This window comes from Dendroctonus ponderosae, unplaced genomic scaffold (assembly GCF_020466585.1).
Source record: "Dendroctonus ponderosae isolate FM_Combo_2020 unplaced genomic scaffold, Dpon_F_20191213v2 Dpon_F_20191213_2, whole genome shotgun sequence".
In the NCBI taxonomy this organism is placed as follows: Eukaryota; Metazoa; Arthropoda; class Insecta; order Coleoptera; family Curculionidae; genus Dendroctonus; species Dendroctonus ponderosae.
The window spans coordinates 7,023,451-7,048,123 of NW_026018165.1; the positions used below are offsets into that span (position 1 = coordinate 7,023,451).

The window sequence follows — 24,673 nt, forward strand, 5'->3', positions numbered from 1 at the left end:
CTTTGTATATACTTACTTACATGAGTACATTTTATTTAATTATTGTTTTTAATTTTGTGTCTATATTCTTACAATGTTCTTGTAGTAGTACCTACATGTAATAAAAATAGGTCCTCATTTAGATATTAGCAAGTGAATTTATTTGAACAGTTATTCGAAAGTTAAAGAACTAATGTTATTTAACTTTTTATTGTAAATTACAAAAAATGCTTTTTTATTTTAATTGTATCATGCAGGTTTTGAGTTTGTGCCAGTAAAAGTAGCCTAAAGTGTAAATTATGTGTCGTTAATTCTAGAAATTAATTACGTATTCTGTTAATGTAACCCGTAAATGTTACAAATAGTTTCCAAATTGCAAAGCTTGCACAGTTTTTCATCAATTTTTTGCTCGCGGCAATCTTCATTGATCTTTTCTACTGTTCCTTTATGCCACATCAGATTTATAAAGTCTCTAACATAAAACTTAAGGACTTTGCCTTTCATTATCAGGCGAAATGCGATCTTTAACTACACTCTATTATTCGATTTGCTCTTGTTTGTAATCCAAAACTGCTCGTTAACGATATTTAAAAATACGATAACCGATTTTAAAAAAATGGACTGACGTCAGACGGCGCTCCTCCAGCTCGTAAAACGACTCCCCCGTTGGAAAAGCGCCCCTTCTCGTTTTTCTCGTCGGGAGCAAAACGTTTAATCCAAATATCAATTAATCTTTCCACCAAGTGACGTAAGAAAACGATATTTTTGTGACTTTGCCTAGAACAAGGAAGAAAACGCAAAAAGTGCATGAAAAAAATTATTAGGGAAACATAGCGACACAACTTTTTTTTTTGGCACGTCTGGAAACAGTAATGAGAATGTTATCAGATTGGGGATGATATCAGCTTTAATTCCTATTTAAGTTCGAGTTTTTTAACAAATTCAGCAAGTGTAAGAGATGCCATGGAATTAATAAACCCTCAATGAAGGCCACAAGAAAATAAAATAAAAAGAAAATAAAAGCGTACTTAAGTCAGAATGGCTAGAAAAAGTCAAACCGAATGAACGTATATTTGCAGATAAAACGGCCGATCAAAAGAGCTATTGATAACACTCCGAAAGTTCCAAAGTGATTTAAGTCTAATTGAAAATGACACAAAGACATATGCACATAATTTGCATATCAATTTAATGGAGCTGTTTTAATTGAAGTAGTGATCTAAAATTTCAAGAAATCCTTAAAAGGATTTTCCTTTTGTCATACAAAGTTAAGTTGGTGTTACGCAGGAACTACCAGACGTATTTCGCGCTTTAGAACAGTCTGAAGAAAAAGTAAGTAAATCAATGATGTTTTTTGTTTGAAAATTTTACACCCGGTCGTTTGTTCACATTAACAAACCGATTTTCATTAAAATTAATGTGTTGCTTTTAATTCACTTGCAATTTAACAGAAAAACTTATTTAAAACAGGTTTCCTCAGAATTTATTTAACAAAAATTTCAGATTGATTTTCGATTAATCTGTTTGTTTGTGAGCCTCTTTCTACATCATAATAAATTATTTTTCTAAAAACAGTTACAAGATGAAAATGTCCAATGTTTCGATTGCCTTTCATTCTGGTAAAAGAAAAACAACGCTATATTTCCAAAACGAGAATTGTCCGTATTTCGTGTCTATATTAGTAAACATGTGCTTGCAACGCACGGCAACTCCATAAATAAATAGGTCTTTTACGTTATGCATAAATTGACAAAACAATTTATTGTATCCACCCTGCTTTTATTACCTACATTTGTATGTAATATTTTTCTTCAAATAATCAATATAAAAGTATTCAACTTTTCCCTTCTCTCGTTTCAAACCAAACGTTTGAACGAAACTCCCCAAAGAGCCAAATAATATATGATTTTAAATCGCTATCTGCTTTATTGAATAATACATTTAACAGCAACGTGCGTATCTCCTTAACGCTCCCCAATCTGCAGTTTTTTTTCTTTTGAGATGTTTTCCTGCTCGTTAAATGGTCTGATTGCCGTTCCGCTCGAAATATATTCAATCAGTTGTTTTTACGATGGAAAAAAGAAAATGAGACGATGCTTATTGGAAAATTATGAGCCTGTTGTTTTTGCTGTCCTCGTATCAATGAAGATAGCAGGAATATTGCGGCATTTAAGCGCCTTTTTTGGGATACTGTCCCCACACATACCAATACAATTCTGTGTTCTTTCCGCAGATGATTTCAAAGTTATGCGTTATTTTTTAGATCAGTTGCTTCCTTGGGTTCAAGCAATCGCTGTGCAGGCACAGAAAATATATGTTGATCAAATTTGATCGAAGTCGAACTGTATCAGAATATTACGGCCTTGGTCATTTGCTTTCGTTCTGAGGATCAAATCCATTTGAAAATGGAGAAATCTATAATTTTCTTTCATCAACCTGAAGGTAGCTGATGTCCAAAAGTCTTCAAAGGAAAAGAAGCTGCAAAGGTCACAAAATTACTTTATCGACTGCTAACAACATTTTATTCATTCATCAAAACGCACTTCTCTCTTTAGCAAATGTTCCATCTTTTGTATGTGTTCACCGAAATTAATTTAACTTAGCTGAACTAAGTTGTCTTATTGCAAGCAAGCGCCTTTAAACCGATATGGAATGTTAAATGTATTGACAGAGAATTTCCGATGTAACCCATGTGGTTTCGTCCGAAAAAGGCGAGTAAGAGTTCGTCAGTCTGGTCCAATTCCGTAAAACGATTGGCAATTGGCCAGAGCTTATTGCGAAGTTCGATATTTCATATACGATGTCGGTATCTTGTATCGGAACAAAGATCAAACAAAAATCAATCAAAAACGGATGCGATTAACAGCTTTTACCTAGTTCGAGATCATTTACATTGTTCTAGAACATAACTGCAAGTGTATGGCTTATAAGCTTATGTAATGTGATCCATAAGAAAATGAACAATCTAGAAGTGAAAAACGGGATAGCAGTAAATTCTAGACAAGTAACGATTTACCTAACTAAGGACTATAGTAGGGAACGAACAAAGTAAACCTGAATACAATCCAAAGGTCTAATTATCAAATCCAGCGCTAATAATTTAAAAGAGAAATTTAGTAGTAAAATTACTTAAATGACAAAAACGAATGTGAACTATCAAGCACTTATATTAGTGGACGGTAAATCTGCTATTTAATGCACGTAAAGAAAAACGGCGTTGGCCGGTCCTTCGACGAGCATTCGGTTAGATACTAGCAATTATTTTTCACTTGAACTTTCTTTATTTTTTGGGTTCAACAGTTTTGGGAAAAACGATAGGAGAAACATCACAGTTTTTTTATTTCCTACAATAATTTTTTGTTTCATATTTATAATCTTAATCTAAAAATCTACTATATATTATTTGATTAATCGTAGCCGTAAGCCGTGTAATTGTGACTGATCTCTTTTTTAACAGGCATCGAGGTTTATACAAAATGTATTCGAAGCTTGGAGATATAAGAAAAAACAAATAATATAAGAGGAAACTAATAAGTTCTTAAAAATAAAACCTAAATGGGAAATAAAACTCTAACTTTCCCCAATACCTCTCATTCCCTTTTGTGCTCACATAATAACATGTCAGATTCTAGCAAGTTTCCTTATTCTAGCAATTTCCTGATTGACAGGGCTCTTTTTCATAAACCCTCAATCCTGAAACTCTGAAAGTCACTAAACTGACAAAGCCAACTAGGTGTACGTGCTTGTGGCATAATCAATCGCCTTAGACTCGCTTTTTTCAATAAAATACCTAACAACTCATCGAAAAATGCAAAACAAATCCCCAAATTACAGTCCCACACAGATCGTTTAAAGCCCCTTTAAAGCTCAAACGAATTTTGGCTGCAAATGTAATCAATTTGAATTGTAAAGTACAATTTCAAGTTTAGGAAGTAAAGGAACATTTAGGCACTGGCAACTACTCACTCAATCTAACCTAATCGATTCAGCTTCAATTAATACATCATACATTTGAAAAGGGGAGAGAGTTATGAATTTAATAGTTTTCCAAATGAATAACGGCTTACATACAAACTTCCCACATTTCTGTAAATCATATCGATTTGACATGATCAATTTTTTTTTAAAATAATTCACTATAATATCGTCATTATTAAGAGGGTCATTAGCTTTTCAAACTCTCTTTTTTTTTAAGTCGAACGGCAATAACGGAAACGAAGACAATATAAACAGTTAATGTAACGTTTGCCTACATGATTGAGTTTAAAGTTGAGTTTAAATAAACCACGGTATAGTTAGCACAAAATCCCTCATTTACTAAAGTTGAAATTGCTGGAATAAAAGCTGCAAACTTTCCAAACCTATTTACAATAATTCCGATTAACTTAACTCCTTTGAAGGATCTTTGAAGATCCTTCACGATTTTGCTTCATAGCTGTTTAGGGCAGACTTTGTCAAATTTATAAGTGCATTTTTTACAGTTACTTTGTTATCGATTTTTTGAATAACTATGCGAACAATAAAAATGTTTAATGTAATTTACAAATCGCATGTGTACGTCTGACTTACTTGACTGAAAATATGGGGTAACGTAATACGCGTCCTTCCGTATAATTTAATGCTTCAGACATATCTTCGGTTACGCTGCTTTCCTCGCCTTGATAAATTGCTAATTAATTTTAATTAGTTAGGGAAGAGTAGACTATAATTATTGCTCGGCTATTTTATGACGGTCTTTTCAGGTCTGATTAATTCCATAGTGGCTGATTGAAAGTGCCTAATGATTTTTTGATATTCATGGAAGTGTTACATTTATTAATTGAACTGTTTTCTTTTTTTAAATAACTTATTAATTTAATGCAGATGGCGTGTCTTAGCTGATATTTTAATGTCCAAGTTTTTTTATGCAAATTACTTTAGAATAAATTTATCAATTTTGACTGGGCTAAAAACTTTTATGTGCAACGTGGATTGCATACATTTTTTGACCAAAAATACTCTGACAATAGCACACTGGAAAAATCATGCTAGAAAGTTAAACATAAGTTATCAAACTGCAAATCAAGAAGGAAACAGCATCTTACAAGCAAAACTTAACGATTGCATAAAATAACAAGTAACAAAGGCACTTCAAGAAAAATATAAAATCTGTACTCCAAATTAAAAAAAACTTTTTGAAGGGTAGTCATCTTCCGAACTCATGGTTACGTACAAGGCGATTTCACCTATTTTAATGACTATTTAGTTAATCGGACAATATTTTTTTAAATTTTTTGTTAACTAAATGAACATTTGCACGAACTAAATTTATTATATCATTAAGTATGGAAGCAAGTATACAATTTAGACGGTTTAGAGCCCACTAAAGTTGCTAGTAGAAAAAACGAAAATTTATTTTATGTCTCGTAAATCAAACGGGCGATGGCAATGAGTGTTGGTGGTTAGTGCTTTTATTGGTTAGCTGTTCTTGTTTGAGTGGAGCTTCCAATCTGCTGAGTTTTAGAATATAAATTACACAACTAAATAAGTATTGAAATTACAGTAAAAGTGGATTTTGCAATAAAGGTAGACAATAGTTGGATAATAATTGAATAATAAATCATTGGAATAGCCATTTATTTCCATAATTTTCGCCAATTCAGTCTTAGGTATTAAAGCCCCATCACAAATTTTCATTGGAATTTTATGATCTAATTTTTTTAATAACATTAATTTGTGCGTCAGATGTTCCCTAAAGTTGTTTGAAAATAGTAGAGAGGGGGAGAAGAGAGTGAGAACAATATGCAAATATCCCCATAATATCATGTGCTGTAAATGTTTTGTCCCATATTAATTCATAGGCAAAGACGTATAAAAATACGCTTTGTCCAGGAAAATTTTCGTTGTTCTAGTAAGAAAATCTTCTTTTATACAGGCTTTTAATTAATTTGATTTAACTTTTGTAGCTTCATGTCTGTTTTATTTTTTAACAAAATTTTGGTTAATTTTATCGGTTTTTGTTACATATTTAATATTTATTAATCACCACTTATTCTTTGTCTATGTGAGTATTACAGTTAATATTAAATAGTTGGTTTTAAAATTGCATACGCTTGCTCAGCTACTGAGGTAATAGATTTACATGATTTCAACACAAAGGTTTCAACATTTTTTTTTAAGTCGCCGGTATTTTGTAAATTCGACCAGAACAGCATATAAGCTTTTATCAAGGATGGAAGTTGCATATCATATATGTATATAATTTATTAGCCATTAAAATCACCATAGATTATTGTATTTCACACATCTCTAATTAAGCAAATGCGTTAGTGATAATTAATCATTCCTGTTTTGTTTCAGAGCCGGATGCAGTAAGCAAACTGTCGCTACCCCTCGGCAGCGCTTCGCCCCCCGTCCTGTGGGGTGCTCGTCGCAAATCAGGTAATTTGAGAGTTTCGTTAAAAACTACGCATTAAGTTTCGTCGCATGTTACAACAGTTACGAAATAACCTGATATGAATAAACATGGAAATTGGCAATTTTCCGAGCGAAGGAAAAGCTTTGGCGGTTTGTTCGTTCGCCCAGAAGTTGATGCTACATGCTATAATCGAATTGGAAATAAATGCTTGCACAATTCACTTGATAAAATAGTAACAACAGAGTTTCGCTTTAATTCTAAGTAATGACATTTTTATCTTACAGCAAATAACAACAGATTAGAATTGCTTTTGATATATTCTGATGGATGAGAAAGTTTCTAATCAGATGTTTTCCTGTTGCACTTGCTGTTTATTGAACTAGAAAATATTCTGTCATGTTTATTGTTTAATGTTGAATGACGCAAATTGATATGTGATGAGTTAACCAAATGTCTTGAAAAATGCTCATAGTTTTCAGGCAATGATTATAGGCAGTTTTATATTTCTAATCCCTTCAGAATGTCTGTTAATTTGCATGTTTACAGTTCTTTCCATTTATTCAAAAATATTTTTGTCATTTTCGGTCTTCTGAATCTTTCACTCGTTTACCCATTCCATTTATATTACGTACGTTTCGCGCTAGCCTTCCAGTCTGAGTTTTAAATTCAGAAAACTGTTGATCAAAGTATAAATTGATATGATCTATTATCTTTATCATTATTTAAGTAATTTTTCAAATACATTATTCAGCCAATCTGTACCTACTAAGACAACTAAGAGTATTCAGATGTATTTACCATTGCTTTCCAGTTTACATCCAGCCTACAAATGATCTTTTTATATAACTATACATTTATCATTATACATGTTGAAGTTTATAACTTCTTCGCGAAAGCTATAAAATTGTTTGTAGTCATTTCCAATAAATATTAATATATTTCTGTGTTGAATAATACTTAATATATCAGCTGAAGGCGTCCCTTGGACTAATTGGATCTTATATAAGTTCCGCATGGCTCATTAATTACCAAACGAACTCTAATCCAGAGATTAAATTTGTTCATGACTATAGTTAATCGAATGCTTTTGTTATGTCCGCTTTGTATAATAAACTCCAATCATTTTCGTGAATTGTTGCCATACTGTGTCTATCTTATACATATGCTTTCGCCGATTTCCTCACATTTTCATTTCGTTAAACCTTTAAACCGTAATTGCTATTGATTGCTTCTTATAAGATTATAAGAGCCTGATTTTCAAAAGTCAAACTCAACTTTTTAGTTCTTTTCAGAGTCTCGAGTTGCAGAGAGTCGTGCTTTCGTTGACAGAAAACGTTTTATTTTCATTTAGAGTTCTACAGCAAATGTAGACAAATGAATTGTTTTTGCATTAAGATTAACTCTAAATACGAATATTTCCGACTATCTTGCCATTTATGTCAACATTATCTTGCATCTTAGTTTGAACGCTTCTTCTTTTCTTTTTTCCTCCTTCAATCCTAATCAATTTTATTTGTTATTGTTGCCTTTTTATTTAACTTTATTTTTCACTTATTATCGACGTTCCGATCCGTTCCAGATTTAATATTGACGGCAAGACCTCTCGATTTCTGCACTATATTAAGAATAATCGCTCCAAGAGCTTTCCTTAATGGAAATATGGTACTTTGTTTCTATTTTGTTCTGTTCTGTAAGACGTGTATTTTCCATTATTATTCACTACTTTATTTGCTTGCTATGCAAATCAAGGAGACGTAGGTGGAAGAGATGTAGGTAAAATGATTTAATTTTAAAACAGAAGTTTCAAATGAGAGTTTTAATTCTAAAATGAAGTAGAGAGTATGTGAGTAAAAATGTAGCCTCTTTTTGTTTGCGAACGCTTTATTGAGTAAATTTCATTTATAATTCAAAGCGAGAGTCAGGTTTCAAGGGTTTCAGCGCCTCTGTAACACCTACTTGATTGATGTTTCCTGCTTGACTTCGCAGCTTCCAAAAAGTGGAATTGTTCATCATTTTTGTTACGTTATTTAAGACAGTTGAGTGTATATCTTTTGGACCATCCATTCATCAACCGAGCCTGGTTCACCTTATTAACAGAGTTATTAAATATAGGATGTTTTTGTTATAAACATTTCTCCACATCTCCGTGATTGATGTGGAACGTACAGTAGAAATTACATCTTAAAAGGGTTTTTACTGCAAGACTATTAAAATTCATTAGTGAACTGAATGTGCAACCAGTCGACATGAAAGCACAATTGTCATTGAGTACAATGTATTAATCTTTGCGTAAATCTAAGCAGTGAGAGCCAAGTTATAATAAACTGGCATTTCCTTCGGCAGCAGTCACGTGTCTAGACTAAAGTTAATGCCATTAACTCTTACTTCCGCCTTGTTGGTAATACGCTAGACGTAAAAATATTATATTGCCGCTAATTATGGCTCAGACGGAATACTGCAAACTACATAAGCGACTGCCAACTGCTTAACTAATACTTAGCATTTTACATCACGTAAATTATTTAATAAATCATCCGGTATGTAAGACCGTTGAAAAATGCACGGGAAATGTTCGCTCCTTGCATATCCTTTAACGCGTGGGGGTGTTGAGACTGAGTTAAACTTCCTTGAAAGTTACCAAGGATGCGGCGCTAAAGAATTCCTTGAAAACTTTCAAGGAACCAACAACTTTTTATTTTGGGAATATTGGAATCGCATTTTTCGATGATTTGTTTCGTTGTTGTCCAGATAACGTGTTAATTGTGGCCGTACTAGCACAAAGCCTGAATATTTCTCAATAGTTTTAGAGAGAGAGTTTTAAGGATTAGAGGATTTTGGGAATTTAAGGACAAAAATTAAATATTTTTTTGTAAAAAAACGTGACTCAAGCGGTATTAAGAAGGCTAGTGGTTTATCTTTGTCTTCTTCAGTTTGATTAAATGTTTTCTTTGATGCAGGTTGAACATCAATTAACAGTTTTTCAACTTGATTGTCACGATATCAGTTGCCAAACCCTTGAACTTCCAAACTTCCAGGATTTCCATTAATTTCTAATAAACTTCTGGTTCTTTCTTCATTAAATATTTAGTTGTTACCGTTAAACCACTTTCTACCATTTACAAAGGATCAAAAGAAAAAAAGTTCTTTGATTATATATTTGGAAATATTGAACTGTCTACGCAATCTCGTAATTTTAAGTGAAAACTACGCATCATTAAGCTCGTGCTGTTTAGAATCGTCAATGAAAGTTAATCTGGCATGAATCAAATTAGCTAGTTTATATGCGGGGTTGCTTATCCTTTGATTATCTTCAATTTGAAAACATCATACAACTTATTACACAGCAAAAAATTAATGTCCATTAGCTTCCACATCTATAAATATAAAAAAAATAAACTTGATAAAAATTTAAATATTCAGGTAATCGAAAACACTATACGCAGTGCAAAGAGGCGCAACATTTTCCTTATACTTACTTTGAAAATTTCGGACCCAGACGGACACCAATCTTTTAAATTCAAAAGCGCCCCTTTACTACAATTTACAAACCACGTTTTATAGAACTGCTAATATAAATTTAACTGCTCATAGACAATCAATTACAGAAAAGTGTCCTCCTTGATATGTATGAACTTATTCAACAAATTACCAAATAATGTAAAATGTATACAGAATTTTAGAAATTTCAAATGAAAGGTTAAAGAGCTATAGGCGAAACTAGAACGAATAGTTTAACTGATTTTTATGGCATTTTGCAACTGTTTTTGGTAGTTTTAAACCATGTTTTATATTTGGACGCTTTCCATTTAGCCATACTGGCTTGTACTACTTAAAATAAAGACTAATAAAGAAACACATATAATGAATAGAGGGCTTTTATGTACTTCAACAAGAGTTTAAGTAGGTTTTCTACTTAAATTTATTTTTTGGCTATTTATTGCTTTTTCAATCGTCTAACTAGATTTTCCATTACTCCAAGTCCATCAATTTCACCAAACATCATAAATGTTCTCTAACTCTCATAACTATATTACATTTCTTAATGAATGTGTCGATTATTTTGATAAAATTTTGTTGCTGAAAACCTATGAAGATAAACTGATCACGTTTTAGGCAAGTTTTGGATTTAATCGAACATTTTCTCGAACCTGAGCATCGGAACTGTTTATCAACAATTTTCGATCGGATATATATCAGGCTCGATCTTTACAAGTCACTAAAAGCGAAAATGAAAATCGTTTGCTAGTTAGCCGTATGAAAAAATGCGCTGTTCTGACAATCAGGCTTTTTGAGTATAAATCATGAGCATTTATAATTTAGCGGTTATCTTAAATTATTCTAAGCCCATCTGTAATAATCGCAGTGGATTTGTACAGATGATTGCACTTCTCCTATTTCACTAAAGCGTCTCAATTGACCGCCCGACAATAAATTAATTTACTTTATGAAGAAAATTGCCTTAAGTAACAGATATCCTTAGAGAAATAAATAACTCCACATCTTCACTATAGTAGGAAACAATCCGAATATCCGACATCCAAGTAAAAAATTCCGTTTCCCACTGTACACGCTTAGAGTGCATAAATCTTTGTCTGCGTCAGCTGCGTCTTCCCATCTTTTCTGAGAGCATTTTCGGATTACATAATGGACGATATCCATTCGACGAATAAAAACAAATACTAAAGGAATCGGTGTCATTATTACTGATGGCCTTAGCCTTCAAGGACGCGGCATCTCTTTGTTAAATGACACCATTATTTCAACTGCTACAACATACGATATCCAGAGAAACTGATCGAAAATGATTTCAGATAAAACGTGTAGTTTGTTGGGGACAACGAAAAAAATTTAATATGAAATAAGACTTATATTCAATTGCATTCCATGTTAGATTACTTTTTTGGTGGCCTGTACCGAAGTTATACTTTGCATTTTATTGTTCCATCGGCTAGTCGTTTGTGTTTGACTTCATTCATGTTTATTAATATTGCCATTTTGGTGCTTTCAACTGTGGCTCCCCTGATAACACTTTTACTTCTTGTAGCCCGCCTGGCTGATGAAGGTTTAAATTATTCAACATCAGATCATAAAGCGCATCATTTCTCGAAATTATAAATAATATATTATCCAATCGGAATAAATTTTTACCATAGGCAAAGGAAAGCAATAAATCTTGACTGATATATGCCTCCCACTGAAGTGTCGGCTCTGTAATATGTATGTGTTATGTGTCTTTGCATAATGCAATTAGCAGGCGTATGTGTGCTGCGATACAATACTCCCACAGGCCCCTTGTTTATGAATGATATGAAATTGACGATTTTTTTTGAAAACCATTCATGTTCTACACTATTCACGTTGGAGGCATGAACGATGTTCATTATTGGGTCATGTGAATGAGTGAATGTGGGCAGTATTCTTATCCGGTGTTGTTTCAGTGTGTTTTCGATTTAAACGGCTTCTTTCGTATTTAACTGCACAACTGTTTATAAATTTGAATTTGAGTTGTGAAACGAACAGACAATTTTCTTGCCATGATATATTCGAGGTTCGAGCTAAGAAGTTTTATTGGAGCATTGAAAATCTGCTGGCTTTAGGAAGAACACAGTTAAGTTACTTAAGTAGGTCTAAGTACGGTTGTGCAAGGCTTTAATTTTATATAATTACTTTATTCGTTATTTATATCAATTAATGCTTGATTTGATTGTGCAACCGCAAAAGATTTGGTGAAATGAAGAAGTCAACGAAATATTGATAACTGATTTTATGTGAAAAAATCCTTTGCATTAAGCAAATTGCAGCTTTAGAGTGATGCCAAAAAACCTGTAAAAACGCACTTTCTATGATTAACTTTCCAATACTTTCCAAATACTTTTATTAGATAGTCAACGTGTTTTCAATTTTACTTATGGTTTAGCCGTCTTTAACTATTTATACTTCGCGTATTTACCTAAACTCTGATTTCTTGCGGTCCTCATTTGTAACGAGTTTTTCTTAGGCACACAGTAAATATGAAATTAAGGAGAAAATGTTGCTTACAAAAGATTTTGTGATTAGAACGGATGCATTTTACAATAATTTTCCAACATAACGAGGGCGTCATAACCGTGTGGTGGTAACCAAGTGAAGCCATTTAACACTTTATTTTTTGCCATTTTCGAATGTATTGCAAAATTTTACTGTAAATTTATTTGTTTAATCTGATCCTACTTAATAAGTACGGTTTTCGCATTAATTTGAAAATTTTTTACTAGGTTTTACAGAAATCGGTGCTGTACGCGGACCTAATAAATGTTCTCTACAAAGCGCACAAAGAACCTTAAAAGTTGAGTATTTTTGAACCTCAATAACTTGCTTATTTCAATAGAAACTAGAGGTGTGCTAAACGGTTATTTTTCTGTAACGGATTGCAACGTTTAAGTTTTACCTTGGTAATAGGTTCCAAAATGCGGTTCCAAAAGGAACATGTTACTTTTTAATTTTTTCATTAAAAATGCAGAATGATGATGATAGTAGAAATAGGGATGATATATAATGATTTCCTTTAGAGTAACTACTTAAAATTACTCCTTAGAAGTAACTACTTAAAGAACAAAAAACTGATAATAGACTAGAGTGATTAAATAAAATATTCGGTTTATATGCGAAAACGTTTAAAAATCTAATTTTCATTTAAAAATGACTTAACATTTAAGAATAAAATTGTTTGCAGATGCTTTTTACTGATTCTTCCGCTTTAGAAAATAATCTCTCGCATTTCGTTTCACAATAACATAAAAACAACACCACCAAAAAATAATTTTAAAAAGATGTGTCGACCCTACAACGTTTATTGCTATTCAAATAACTTTTATTTCATCTCTGACTGAATTTATATTTAAAAATGGCCAGCTTGCTTAAATTCAGGTGCACATTCTGCTAAAAACGGTTAACATATAACATCAGAGCTAAGTTTCTTCAGAGAAATCCCTTTTTTTTCAGATTTATTCCAGAATATCAGAAAACTAAATACTTATAGAATAAAAATGCTGAATTGTATCACCGCAGCAACTAAACAAATTTTCGCTGGTTCCTGGAGAACTGAACAGTATTTCTTATAAACGAAAAGTGGTACAGAATCATCAAGGCAAAGCGCAACTACATACAACATATTTTCCGTTGGCAAATGGTTACTGAAACTGCTGCAACTGGATAGAGCGAGAGCGCTCGACAAGCCGCATCGGTTCTGTGCTAACGCGAACCACTTTTTCATGTTTATGAGACGGTTTCAAAAAAACCATTAAGTAGGCAAACGGCTGCAGCTGGTGCGAAGTGCGCACAACTGTTTCTGTTTTATGAGACGGTTCCAAAAAGAACGGTTTAAGTCGGCAAACTGCTGGAGCTGGATAGATTATTCGACGGAGTCGCATCGGTTCTGTGCTGGTGCGAAGTGCGCACCGCTGGTACGGTTTTATAAGACGGTTCAAAAGGAACCGGTTAAATCGGCTAGCTGTAACTACTGTTTCCGGTTACACGTTTGGAACACTGTTATTTTAGCGGTTACGTTAAATACCGACCATCCCCAATAGAAACCCCAACAACAAGTTTTTAAAATTTTCAGATTCGTCAAAGTTTAAGGCTATTTATGTCAGGTGCTTCATAAACGTAAATTTTCTGCCTATAAATATAAAAATTAAATAGATTTTTAAATTTTGCCTAAGGACTTATTGGAACTTTCAGGGTTAGGACACCTTACATAAGTTGACCTTAAAAAGTTAGAAAAAATACGATGATTGTTATTGAGTGTTAATAACATGCAGCTTTGGGTTTCTGGCGGTTTGCACAGATTTCTATAGCACCCAACAGGCGTAACAAAATTCCGATCTTTCAAGTAATTTGAATCCCGTAAATTTTTCAGATAAAAGTCTCAAATAACTTGAATCTTGAATAAATTAGATGGGGTGTTATACTTTAGTTATTTAGTTTGCCACATGGAATATTAAGGCACTCTTCTAGCTAAATATTAGTCGTTATAACAACTGCAAAAAATTACTATATGAAACCGACTCGAATTTAGCCCACCTTTAAATTATGGCTTCACTAATCACCTGTAATAAGTGTGGTAACTTCACTCGCATGTCATTGGCTCAAAATTTGACAACATTAACTTCACCACTATCGAAATTGGGAAACTATTGATTTTATTTGTTCTGGAAAAAATTCCTCGTACACATTCAGCAAACAAAATTTCCCATTATGTCCCTTACATTCAAACGCGTTACTCAAATATCGAAACGACGATGCCGATCGAAATCTAAGAGCCATCCAGCATTCCTTAGCGGCTATTTGGAAACTTCTGATCAAGTGAATATGGTAGATGTGGATGAGTTCCCACCACTGAAGAAAAATGTAGAAGCAGCAGGCCCTTCAACCTGGGATATGCATTATTCAAACCGTGAACTGTACACATCTGGATTTGGGGAACAATTTAACAATTCCATGGATTTTATTGAAAATACGTGTTTTGAAGAAGATCGATGGAACGTCTACAAGGAACGGGTCCCGCACTGTTTGGTTCGTAGCAAATTTTGCTGCCAAAAAAATCAAAATGTTTACTGTCCCCAAATGAGTATGACACCCATTTACGAAAAACCACTTAGCAGCATTTTAGAGAAAAAGAGCGGGCCCAGGAATCAATCAGCCATCATTGGCTCTCCGCTCAATAACAAATTGAATCAGTGCTTTCCCAATTCTGCGTTGCAATTTAATTTTGCCCCAAGCGTTCCTACTAGACAAGCGAGTGATTTGAAAAAGTTTCTATCCCCCGTTTCACCTAACAGCTCTCTAGTTTCACCACTTACCGCAAGAAAAGGGCCTGGATCTCTAAACATTCCCCAGACATCTTCTGATACTTTCCGGGTCACAGACTTTGAAAAAGCGCCTTTAACGCCCGAAATCGAAACATTAAAATGTAATTCTTCGTTAATACCGCATACGCTGATGTTCCAGAGTGGTTTTGCAAGTCAGAGTAGAATGCCTACCCTACAAAGCCCCAACGAAATAACTGAGAAAGACTGCAATTCTGAGGTCAGGCCAGTTAAGACAAAATCGATTCATACAATGAACGAATCAGCCAGGGAATTTCAATTTATCCAAAACACACGCTCGTTTTCAACAAATTCTAATCTACCAGACTCAACAACGTCATACTTTAGCCAGCAAACTCCTGGACAGAAAATCCCGTTACTTTCAAATACAACATGGTTTTTGCAAGACAATATTTCAAATCAATTTGGCTTCAACAGCATTCTCAATGGAGTATCGCCGGTGTTTCAACAAGGTAATTTATACGCAGAATGTTACGATTATTCTACAGTGCCGAAAGATGCATTCCATATAATTATGCCTGTGGGTACTCCAGTTCTTCCAAAGAAGAAAGATTTTGAACATCTGTTTTCGCCTTATAGACGAGAAACGAGTGCACTGAGAAGGCACCGCTGGGCTTCAATGTTAGATTAAGTAAAATAGTCATTGAATTTTAATAAAATTTTTCGCCAAAAGTAATGCAAAATGTTTGAGACTTCTTGAAAAAATTATATTGAAAAATGTTAATTAAAATGCTCCCTCCTGTCTCGTTATTTCTGCAGAAAAACATGTTGATCGTGAGTAAATGCTTTGTGCAATCCAAGACAAAGAAATTATGACTAAACAATGTAACTAAAAGATTAAATATTTCATCAAGCTGTGCAAAAAATGATAGAATATTCTGGAGGGTGTCCGGCCTACTTATGGTCAAACAATTAGCACCCTGAGGAGACAATAAATTTCCGAAAGCTTGGTAGCTGAAAAAGTTTTTCTTTCTTCACCACTGCCCAGACCGAATTCCCAAGAAAAATCAACTATTCTGCAATTATTCGATATCGGTCAAGAAACTGAACTTAAAGATTAGCAAAAGTAAGCAAGACAGGAAAAAAATTTTCTATAACAGAACTGGCTTAGTTTCTCTCCATTTTCCCATCGTTATTTTAATGAGTTTAAACAACAGCAGATCAATTCTTTCCCACATGAGCCAATTATTTAAAGCCATGCATTCTACATATTTTTTGTTCCATGAAAACGTTGTGACAATGTAAGTAATTCATCACATGTTTCAATAGTTAGAATCTGTGAACGAATGTACCAACAAAAAGTTATCGAAGAGCGTTTTTCAAAATCTCTTATCATTAATCTCCATTTCGGTTCTTCAAACAATAACAAGACGAAGATACGAAAGGGAACAACGCAGCTCAAAAGGAACAGGATGGCTTTCAAAATGCAGATCTCGTACGGTTTACCGTCAAGCCGTCGGTGTTTTGCTTTTCGTGACGTCACGTCCAAGCAGAATGTTGTTCTAGACACAAAATTAAAGAGACAATTTGCAAATTTCAGACTGGATATGGAAGGCGTGTTTTAAGTGAAACAGATAAAAACCTTAAATGAGAATAGACGGATGAATTGTAGTAGATGGTAAAATAAGCTGAGATTGAGGTACTGAAAAGAGTGGTTGCTGAAGATATTTAAAAAATGTTACGTCTACAACATCGGAAAAAATCCCTAGTGGCAAAAAGTCTTCATAATTGGGCATTTTAAACAATATGATTTTTGTTGTTGTGCCTGGGGTTGATAAATACTAACCCAAATTTTCAATGTTTCTTCTTATAAAAACATTTGAATTTGATAATTTATCATACTAAGTATCTGTTTATTCCAAAACAGTTCAAAAATATCGGCGGCGAATATTTTTGGGTTTGGATGAATGGGTTTGAGCACGATCATGTAAAAATGACACCATCTTTCTGATATGAAGAGGAATGTTGAGAATACTAGATGTAAAGCATTCTTCAAAACTGTTCAAATTTCCGTCAAAGAATTATGATTCAGTCACATCATTATAGATTAATTCAGCCCAAATGATTTCGGAAATTTTTTTCTGAAAAAGGGTTTCCCCAATTACGGAAGGCTTTTCGATTGACCACTAAGAATCATTGTAGGAATTGTTGATTCCATCACTTGTAAAAATGCATCCGTCACGGGAAAGCGTTCTTGAAAGTTGAAAGTCTACCCATATGATCGTTACTCTGTTCATAAAGTCGAACTCTTTGAAGAAGATCCGGTGGAAGGAGTTTTTGTACCGGCTGTTATCGATAAGGGTGTAAATTTCTTATAATATATCGTTCACAGACGTTTTACTTTCTCCAGTAAGTATAACCGCATATTGTGCATTTTAATCCACTTAAGGAATGTTTCATCATGAAAGTGGATAATAATCGAAATCGGGGATACGAATTTAAAATCGTCAACTTCTCGCCGCTCCCCTAGTTAGATTACGCTTACCTTCCTTACCTTTCGCTTAAAATTACCTTCACCCTTAAAGCGTTGTTTTAAGACAGCCGCTATGCCCAGTCATGGATTTTATGTAGGTTTTTTTATATTTTATAATGTTTTTTAATAGAATTGGGACATGTTATGTTATGTTCTATGCTATTTGAATCTTGCACATAAAGACTATTGGTAATCTAGGTGCAATAAAGTATTAAAATATTCACACTTTTAATTTCAGAATTCTAATTTAATTTAAAGGAAATGTTACTGAATTATATTGAATTGAACATTGTTTTTTTTTTTACTTCTTAGGTACTTAAATCTGTAAATTATTTTAACACGCTGAAAATTTAAGCTTTGGAAAGTTTTGTGGTCAGCTTTGAAACTGCCGGTAATAGAAACTTTCCAGTTTTCCTGCTGCTGCTTTGCTATTCATTTTATCGATTTTGTTGAAAATATTTGTTATTTCAAAAATCAAAACGACGGCGCAAGTACATTTCCTAACTACGATTAGAGGTATCTGTCGTTTATTTGTCGTTAGTGTCCAGTGAGTTGTCTCCTCATTTCAAGTCAGTAATATCATTATTATCTGATTTCTGACCACCCATCCCGTGTTCGCCGGTTTCATAGTGAATCTTTAATAAAATTGTACTATATTTTCACCTGTTCGTGCTTTTCAGTGCTTCGAAATAAAACTCAAAGTTCGTTAAAAATTAAATATAATTAAGTTTGGTGGTTTCACCCAGTATATTATCAAATGTATTTAATGCGTTATTCTGAACATTAACTCATGGCATTTCTTTAATAAACACGTAAGCGCGTTTTTGTGAAACAAGGCCTAATTTATTGATCGCATGTCTCTGTAATGGAAGAAACCGGGAATAAAGGATAATTAATTAGTCCTGCTTAATACTATCGTATTATCCCGTTGACGTTGATACTATTATTCCATACGAATTAATTGCCAAAATTCATTATCTTTCATGAGCCACTTAATTTTTTTATATTTTGTTTACATAGCGTACTACCAAATATTACGTGCTGGATATACAGGGTGTCCAAGATAAGGACGCATTGCATGGGGATCTCCGAAACCGCGGTTTCAAAAAACCAGTAGTTCTTGAGATATCTGGAAGAAAAGTGATTTATCGGATGTTCGTTTTTATTAATTTTTGAAGTTCAAATCAGATCAAAAACAAAAATACTTTTTTATGTCACCTTGCCGAGCTCTATAAGCCGGTGTTTATAAAAATTTATTTCCACCATTTCTTACAAACCATCACCAGCTTATGTTTTTCACATATGGACAGAAAAACAAGTTTCTCTTTTAAAAGCGAATTCAGCTATTTATAACACAGTGCTATTCTTGCGCAAAAAAACCATTGTTTATAAATTACGTATATTTTACATGTACAACAACAAATATTCTGAGAAGAAGAAAACAGCTTAAATAACGGTGAAATTTCAGACGCCTAGCTTTCAACTTAAGGAGTACGGGTCGTTTACAGAACTTACTAAAACCAGAATACATTTCAATGAAGAATAAGTTATACGAAAGTGGTAATGTAAATGCAGTGAACATACTGAAACCGAAAAAAAAACAGAAAAGTGTATAATAAATTTTATAAAATGTTCAAAAAGGTACCCATTATTTTCTAAACACAGACACGCCCTTGTAACCATTGAATCTAGAACGCTGGATACTACATCTGAAATTATCAAAATGAATCCTTCGGAAACTTCCTTCAAAAGTTGGTCTTCAGTGTGAAAATGCTGAATGTAAACCTGGTAATCCCCAAACGAAGAAGTCGAGTGGGGTTAAAGCTGGATTTATAGTGGCCGTAACGTAAAACGTAGATCGTAAGACGTAAGAAGATAAACCAATGAATAGCAGTGTACGCATCCATAGTAGCCGTATCGAAACCTAAAACGTAAGCCGTAAGTTCGGAAAACGTTCAATTCTATTTCTTGCGTTACGTATAGCGTTGCCATCCCGCAACTTTTGAAGCCACCAGCTGGCACATGTTGCATTGCAAACCTGGCAACATTAAATTGATTCTTTGGTTATGCTTTGATTCCTGCAGATAACGACGATTTAAGTCTTTATCTATGGTTAGATAATAACATAATATAGCATAATAACGCACCAGCAACAATAATTTCGTCGTGTGAATCCATTTTATCAACAAAAATTCTTATGAGGTTGGGGTTCAATCACTTCTATAACCGAGCAATATATCCTAGCTTGACTTATACGTCTTAGGTCTACGATGAATCAATTTGATTTTTTCCTTACGTTTTTCGTATTAGGTATTACGTTTTACGTTACGGCGACTATAACTCCAGCTTAAGTCTGGCGATCGTTGTACTACAATTTTATCGACTCATAGAGCTCGAAAAGATACCATGAGATAGTATTTTCAGTTTTTTAATATGGTTTTAAATCATTTCAAAGGTGAAAAAGAACGAAAATCCGAAAAATAACTTTTTTATAAATATCTCAACAATTAAAACAAATACTTCATTTTCGAAAATGTCATCTATATGGCCACCTAATTGCGCAACTTTGTCCTAATTTAACCGACTTCTGGAAGATCCCCATTCATAGCATCCTTATCTTGGACACCCTGTATATAAGGAGGCATTGGAATTTTTTTTGTCTGCATTTTTACTTCCTTAAAAGCTTAATTTTTTTCTTGTTAAACTGTCAATATAGAGATAATTAGCCTAATGTAGGTACAGTTTTCTTTTATGTTAGTGAATGATGTTTAGAAACCATTCTTCCTTAACAACTGGGTCTGACAATTTATTTCCCACCTAATAAAGCTTCTTAAAAATGTGTTTCTTCTATTTTGGAAAAGTTTGTAGATATAAATTGAGCGCTACACTACTGTTTCTCATTTAAAAACACAATTATTGTCCCTTAGCATTTATCTTCGTCAATCATGATTAAGGACTTCTACCAATTAGCTACACGAATATGTCCAAATCGCGTTCCAAACGAAAGTAATTACGAAAATTTCAGCTAAAAGCTTCCTTTTATAGGTGCAATTAAGATGTTTGGATAACGTTTAGGCCTCTCAAATAGTAAACCATATTTTAGTTGTTCGAGCCCTTAAAGCGCTAACATACATTTGGAAAAGTTACGGTGCGTATGTGACTTAAATGTTAAAGTGGAGAACGTGCTATCCAAGGAAAGTAGACAACTGTTCGTAGATAATGCTTTTTAATGCTCTTTATATTCAGACTGTGTTCATCCATGATTTTTTAAAAGCCGGTTACTGCGTATAGGTTTACTATTTCTTAGTCGTCGTTTCTGAATAAACTATTTTAATTTTTTCTCTAACTTTGAGTACTTTTGCCCGTTCATTCGAAACTACCATATTTTACATATTTAAACTGTTTTTTGTTAGTTGAGTTTTTCCAGATAATATTAGGTACATATTTAAAAATTGAATTTCTTTTCTGAATCAAATCTTTTAAAACCAATTTAATTTCTTCTAACAAAAAACGTTAATTAAATTGCCCAAACAGCAACTAGTGGAGAAATTGAAGAGAACGAAAAAATCAGTTTTAGTTTCATTTGTTTCAAAAACTCTGACGGAAAAGCGCGAACTAACAGTAACATATACTTAGAGTGAGTGAAAACTTTTAGTGAAAGGTGTTATTTAGTGCTCTAAAATGAGCATTTATATGAGAAGACTAACGCGGCAAAGATCATATTCCTTCTCTAGCTTTTCGGTGTCAGGTAATATTTTTATTCTATTTAAAAATGTGTGATATGAAGTTGTATATTTTATATTTTTTGTATTCTCGATACCCTATCGGTAAAAGTTACATATTTGAACTAACTGCAATTGCGACACACTGTTTCTCAACCGAACCGTTAGTTTTGCCGTTTAAACCGATGGAAATCCTACAGTCAAATAAATATATTTATATTGGCAATGGATATACGCAGCACAATTCCAACCAGTCAATAAACCATCCAGTTCAATGATTTTGGTTCATTTGTTTTCAACGTCTACGGTCACTTTTTTATGACTTGATTGTGCGTATTCAGTAATAAGCTGTCGTGATTGTCGGACATGTTGAAATTAGTCTTAACTAAACAATAGCAAATTAGATATGATTCCAAGAAGATTCAACTTATTTGCTTTACGCCTAGACGGTTCCAAGAAAGCAACTTGATTAATTACTAGGCAAATCTGCGCCTTTATCTTGTGCTGACCGAAGCTCAAGATCAGATGATTTGCAATAAAATTCGGGTGGCGTTGTTTCTAAGAGTTTCTAAGTTTGAAAAATTAATCAGAGGTTTTTAGAACTAGCATTTCAAAATCGTGCGGTTTTTCCCACTGACCTTATTTATATCCATATCTTGCGTGGACTTCTTTGAAAACTCAAATCTGCATAATTTGAATGTAGGTGAATGGTTTTAGCCAGAACCCATCTCCGATCTAATAACATTCAAGCCCAAGGCCAAAATCCTCATATACTTGACAGTATCTCAAGGCTGAAATATCGAGAACACTTCTTTATTCTATTCAAATTGGCTTACTGTAAAAGTTCTTGTGATGTAATCATCGTTGGCGTTTGAAAATCGTCACTCGAATCGAGTACATTTAGAAATTTCATTCAAACTTTAAAAACACTAATTGAATACTGATTTCATTGATATTTTAACAGAAAGTCGAGAAAAATGGCAAAAAAACTTGTTTTTTTTAATGCTCGAAAGTCTTTATTTGTAGATACTGTTCGGACGTTAGTATGAGTTTCTTCTGCTTACTGAATTAGGCTTGTGCGTTGCAGGGAATCATCCAAAGAAGTTGTGTCTGAACATCGCTTTGGTAAAATCAACCAGACAGACGATTTATTACTCAGCTCTTAAGTTGCTTTTTACTACTGTTTAGCACTAACGCTGTTTTCAGTTGAACAGCTATAATTGATGAATCTTTCGGGTTTATTTTTTTACATAATTTATTTTCTGGTAACTGCAGATGTTTATATTATTAAGTTAGTTTCCGTAAAAAGTAGTATACGTCAATTTATTCTTTCTCAATTTAAATATTATAATTTTTAAACGGTCCTATGATCATGTTTAAAGACATGCTTAACATGTATTTTGCCACAGCCAAGCTAAAATAATGTTAGAACATACTACGCGAACATATTTGCCTGATGAAATGCTTAATTTTCAGCAAACAAACCTACAAAATCCACTAAATACATTCGACTGGTGGTGAACATTTTCTTATTTTTCTCCTCATGGAATAAAGTTTAATAAGTAATAAATAACTAACTGCCAAATTTATTAGCAATTATATTATTTCTTTTTTAAAATGAAAATGCACATTGATGAAATCGTGATTACCAATGTGAATAAAAGTATTTTAATGTGCAATTTTTTTTGCTCAGTAACAGTTTTAACAACTAGCTTTAATTTGGTCTAGACTAGCAAGATAATTGAAAATGACTGAAAATGAACACTATAAAAATATCCACAAGTTATAAACATGATAACGTAAGTATCAAACAATATAGAAGTATCCAACACTCGGAACAATTAATAAACTTTTCCTAAACTCAAGTAAGTACTTTTATTCAAGAAGAATCGGATGAAAGTCAACCACAGATTGCGATTTAAAATTTAATAGAAGTTGCGAATGTTTCGCTTAGAAAAGTAATTTTGTGTAACTGACGAAACAAGAAAATGAAACTATTTAATTATTAAAAAAGCATATGCGATTAAGAAATAATAAATAAATAATTAGCTTCTTGTTAAAAATACCTGCTTAACAGTTGCATACAGTTTTGTGCAAGCAACCGCACATTTTCAGAAAAAAAATTTGAGTGGAAAGACACGATTTACTGAAGCAATTACTGTTGCAATTTGTCTATTGATGATAATCTCAATTAATTTATTTATAATTCAACTACCACATCTTTAATGGACAATATTATTAATTTGTCAATAAAACTTTTCCTGTGCAAAATATGTACATTAGAACAATGCGGAAAAAACTTTCAGAAAAGTAAGAAGTCAGTATGTAAGAATGTAATTTTATACTCGAGTTTTCACCTCATTGCCATATAAGAAGAGGAAGTTAATAAATGGCGTAACTAAGAAACATAGTTTTTGAGTAAATCGGAAATGCTCTCTATACAACGATACTGCGGCCGACTATGGATTCGATAGATAATAGAATTTAGTCCTCGTATATAAAATACAGTAGGTCAACTGGGCAGGTCTGCCGATACTGTTTACTAATAAAGCAAGCGAATGTTAAAACTTTTTTAATGGAGCAAAGAGCAACGAAAATTGTTTGTGTACAATTGTATTTTTATCTCAAATAACTGCTAAATAAAATATATTTCTTAAAACACTTTTTGACCTTTTGGAGTACAAAAACCCTACCTGCTTAAAAGGCAAATAAACAAATTATGAAAATAAATATAATTTGAAAAACTTTGAAATCAACTACCATTTCGACAACGAATGAAAATTTGAAACTTAGAAATGTCGTTGCTCTAAATAACTGAATGTAAATGGAACACATAACTAAAAAAATCGACGATTCATCTAAAAAGTTCTGTACTTAAACGAGAACAAGATATGAAGAGATAAATTAATTTAAATGCAAAAAGTTACTTGTTCAGATCACCATCAAAATCACAATGGTATTATTTTAGCAAAATAATTGCAAACGTCAATATTCTAATTAAAACACCGTACATACAGATTAGATAACCACAATTTGCTACATGCATTTGGTGAGTATCAAAATAAGTTGCTTTCTGGACAATCATAAGTAATGCATTAAAACCAACAGACCAGCCTCTGGCTAGCGGGAATAATTTCGCTAGGGAATGGTTTCATTAAAACTTTTCGAATGGCGAAAATTCACAAAGATCCCTATCCTCTAAAAGCACCCATTACACAAAGTTAAACAATGTTCC

The 24,673-nt window shown here is 33.1% G+C and overlaps 1 protein-coding gene across 5 annotated transcripts in view; it reads left to right on the top strand.

Moving 5' to 3' along the window:
- LOC109537830 (dual 3',5'-cyclic-AMP and -GMP phosphodiesterase 11) overlaps positions 1–24,673 on the top strand; it is a 202,470-nt gene that overhangs the window by 35,797 nt on the left and 142,000 nt on the right. For all 5 annotated transcript variants that reach the window (XM_048663959.1, XM_048663957.1, XM_048663958.1 and 2 more), the window contains one exon: positions 6,319–6,399. In XM_048663959.1, the coding sequence (XP_048519916.1) occupies positions 6,319–6,399 (81 nt within the window). The remainder of the gene's footprint in view (positions 1–6,318; positions 6,400–24,673) is intronic.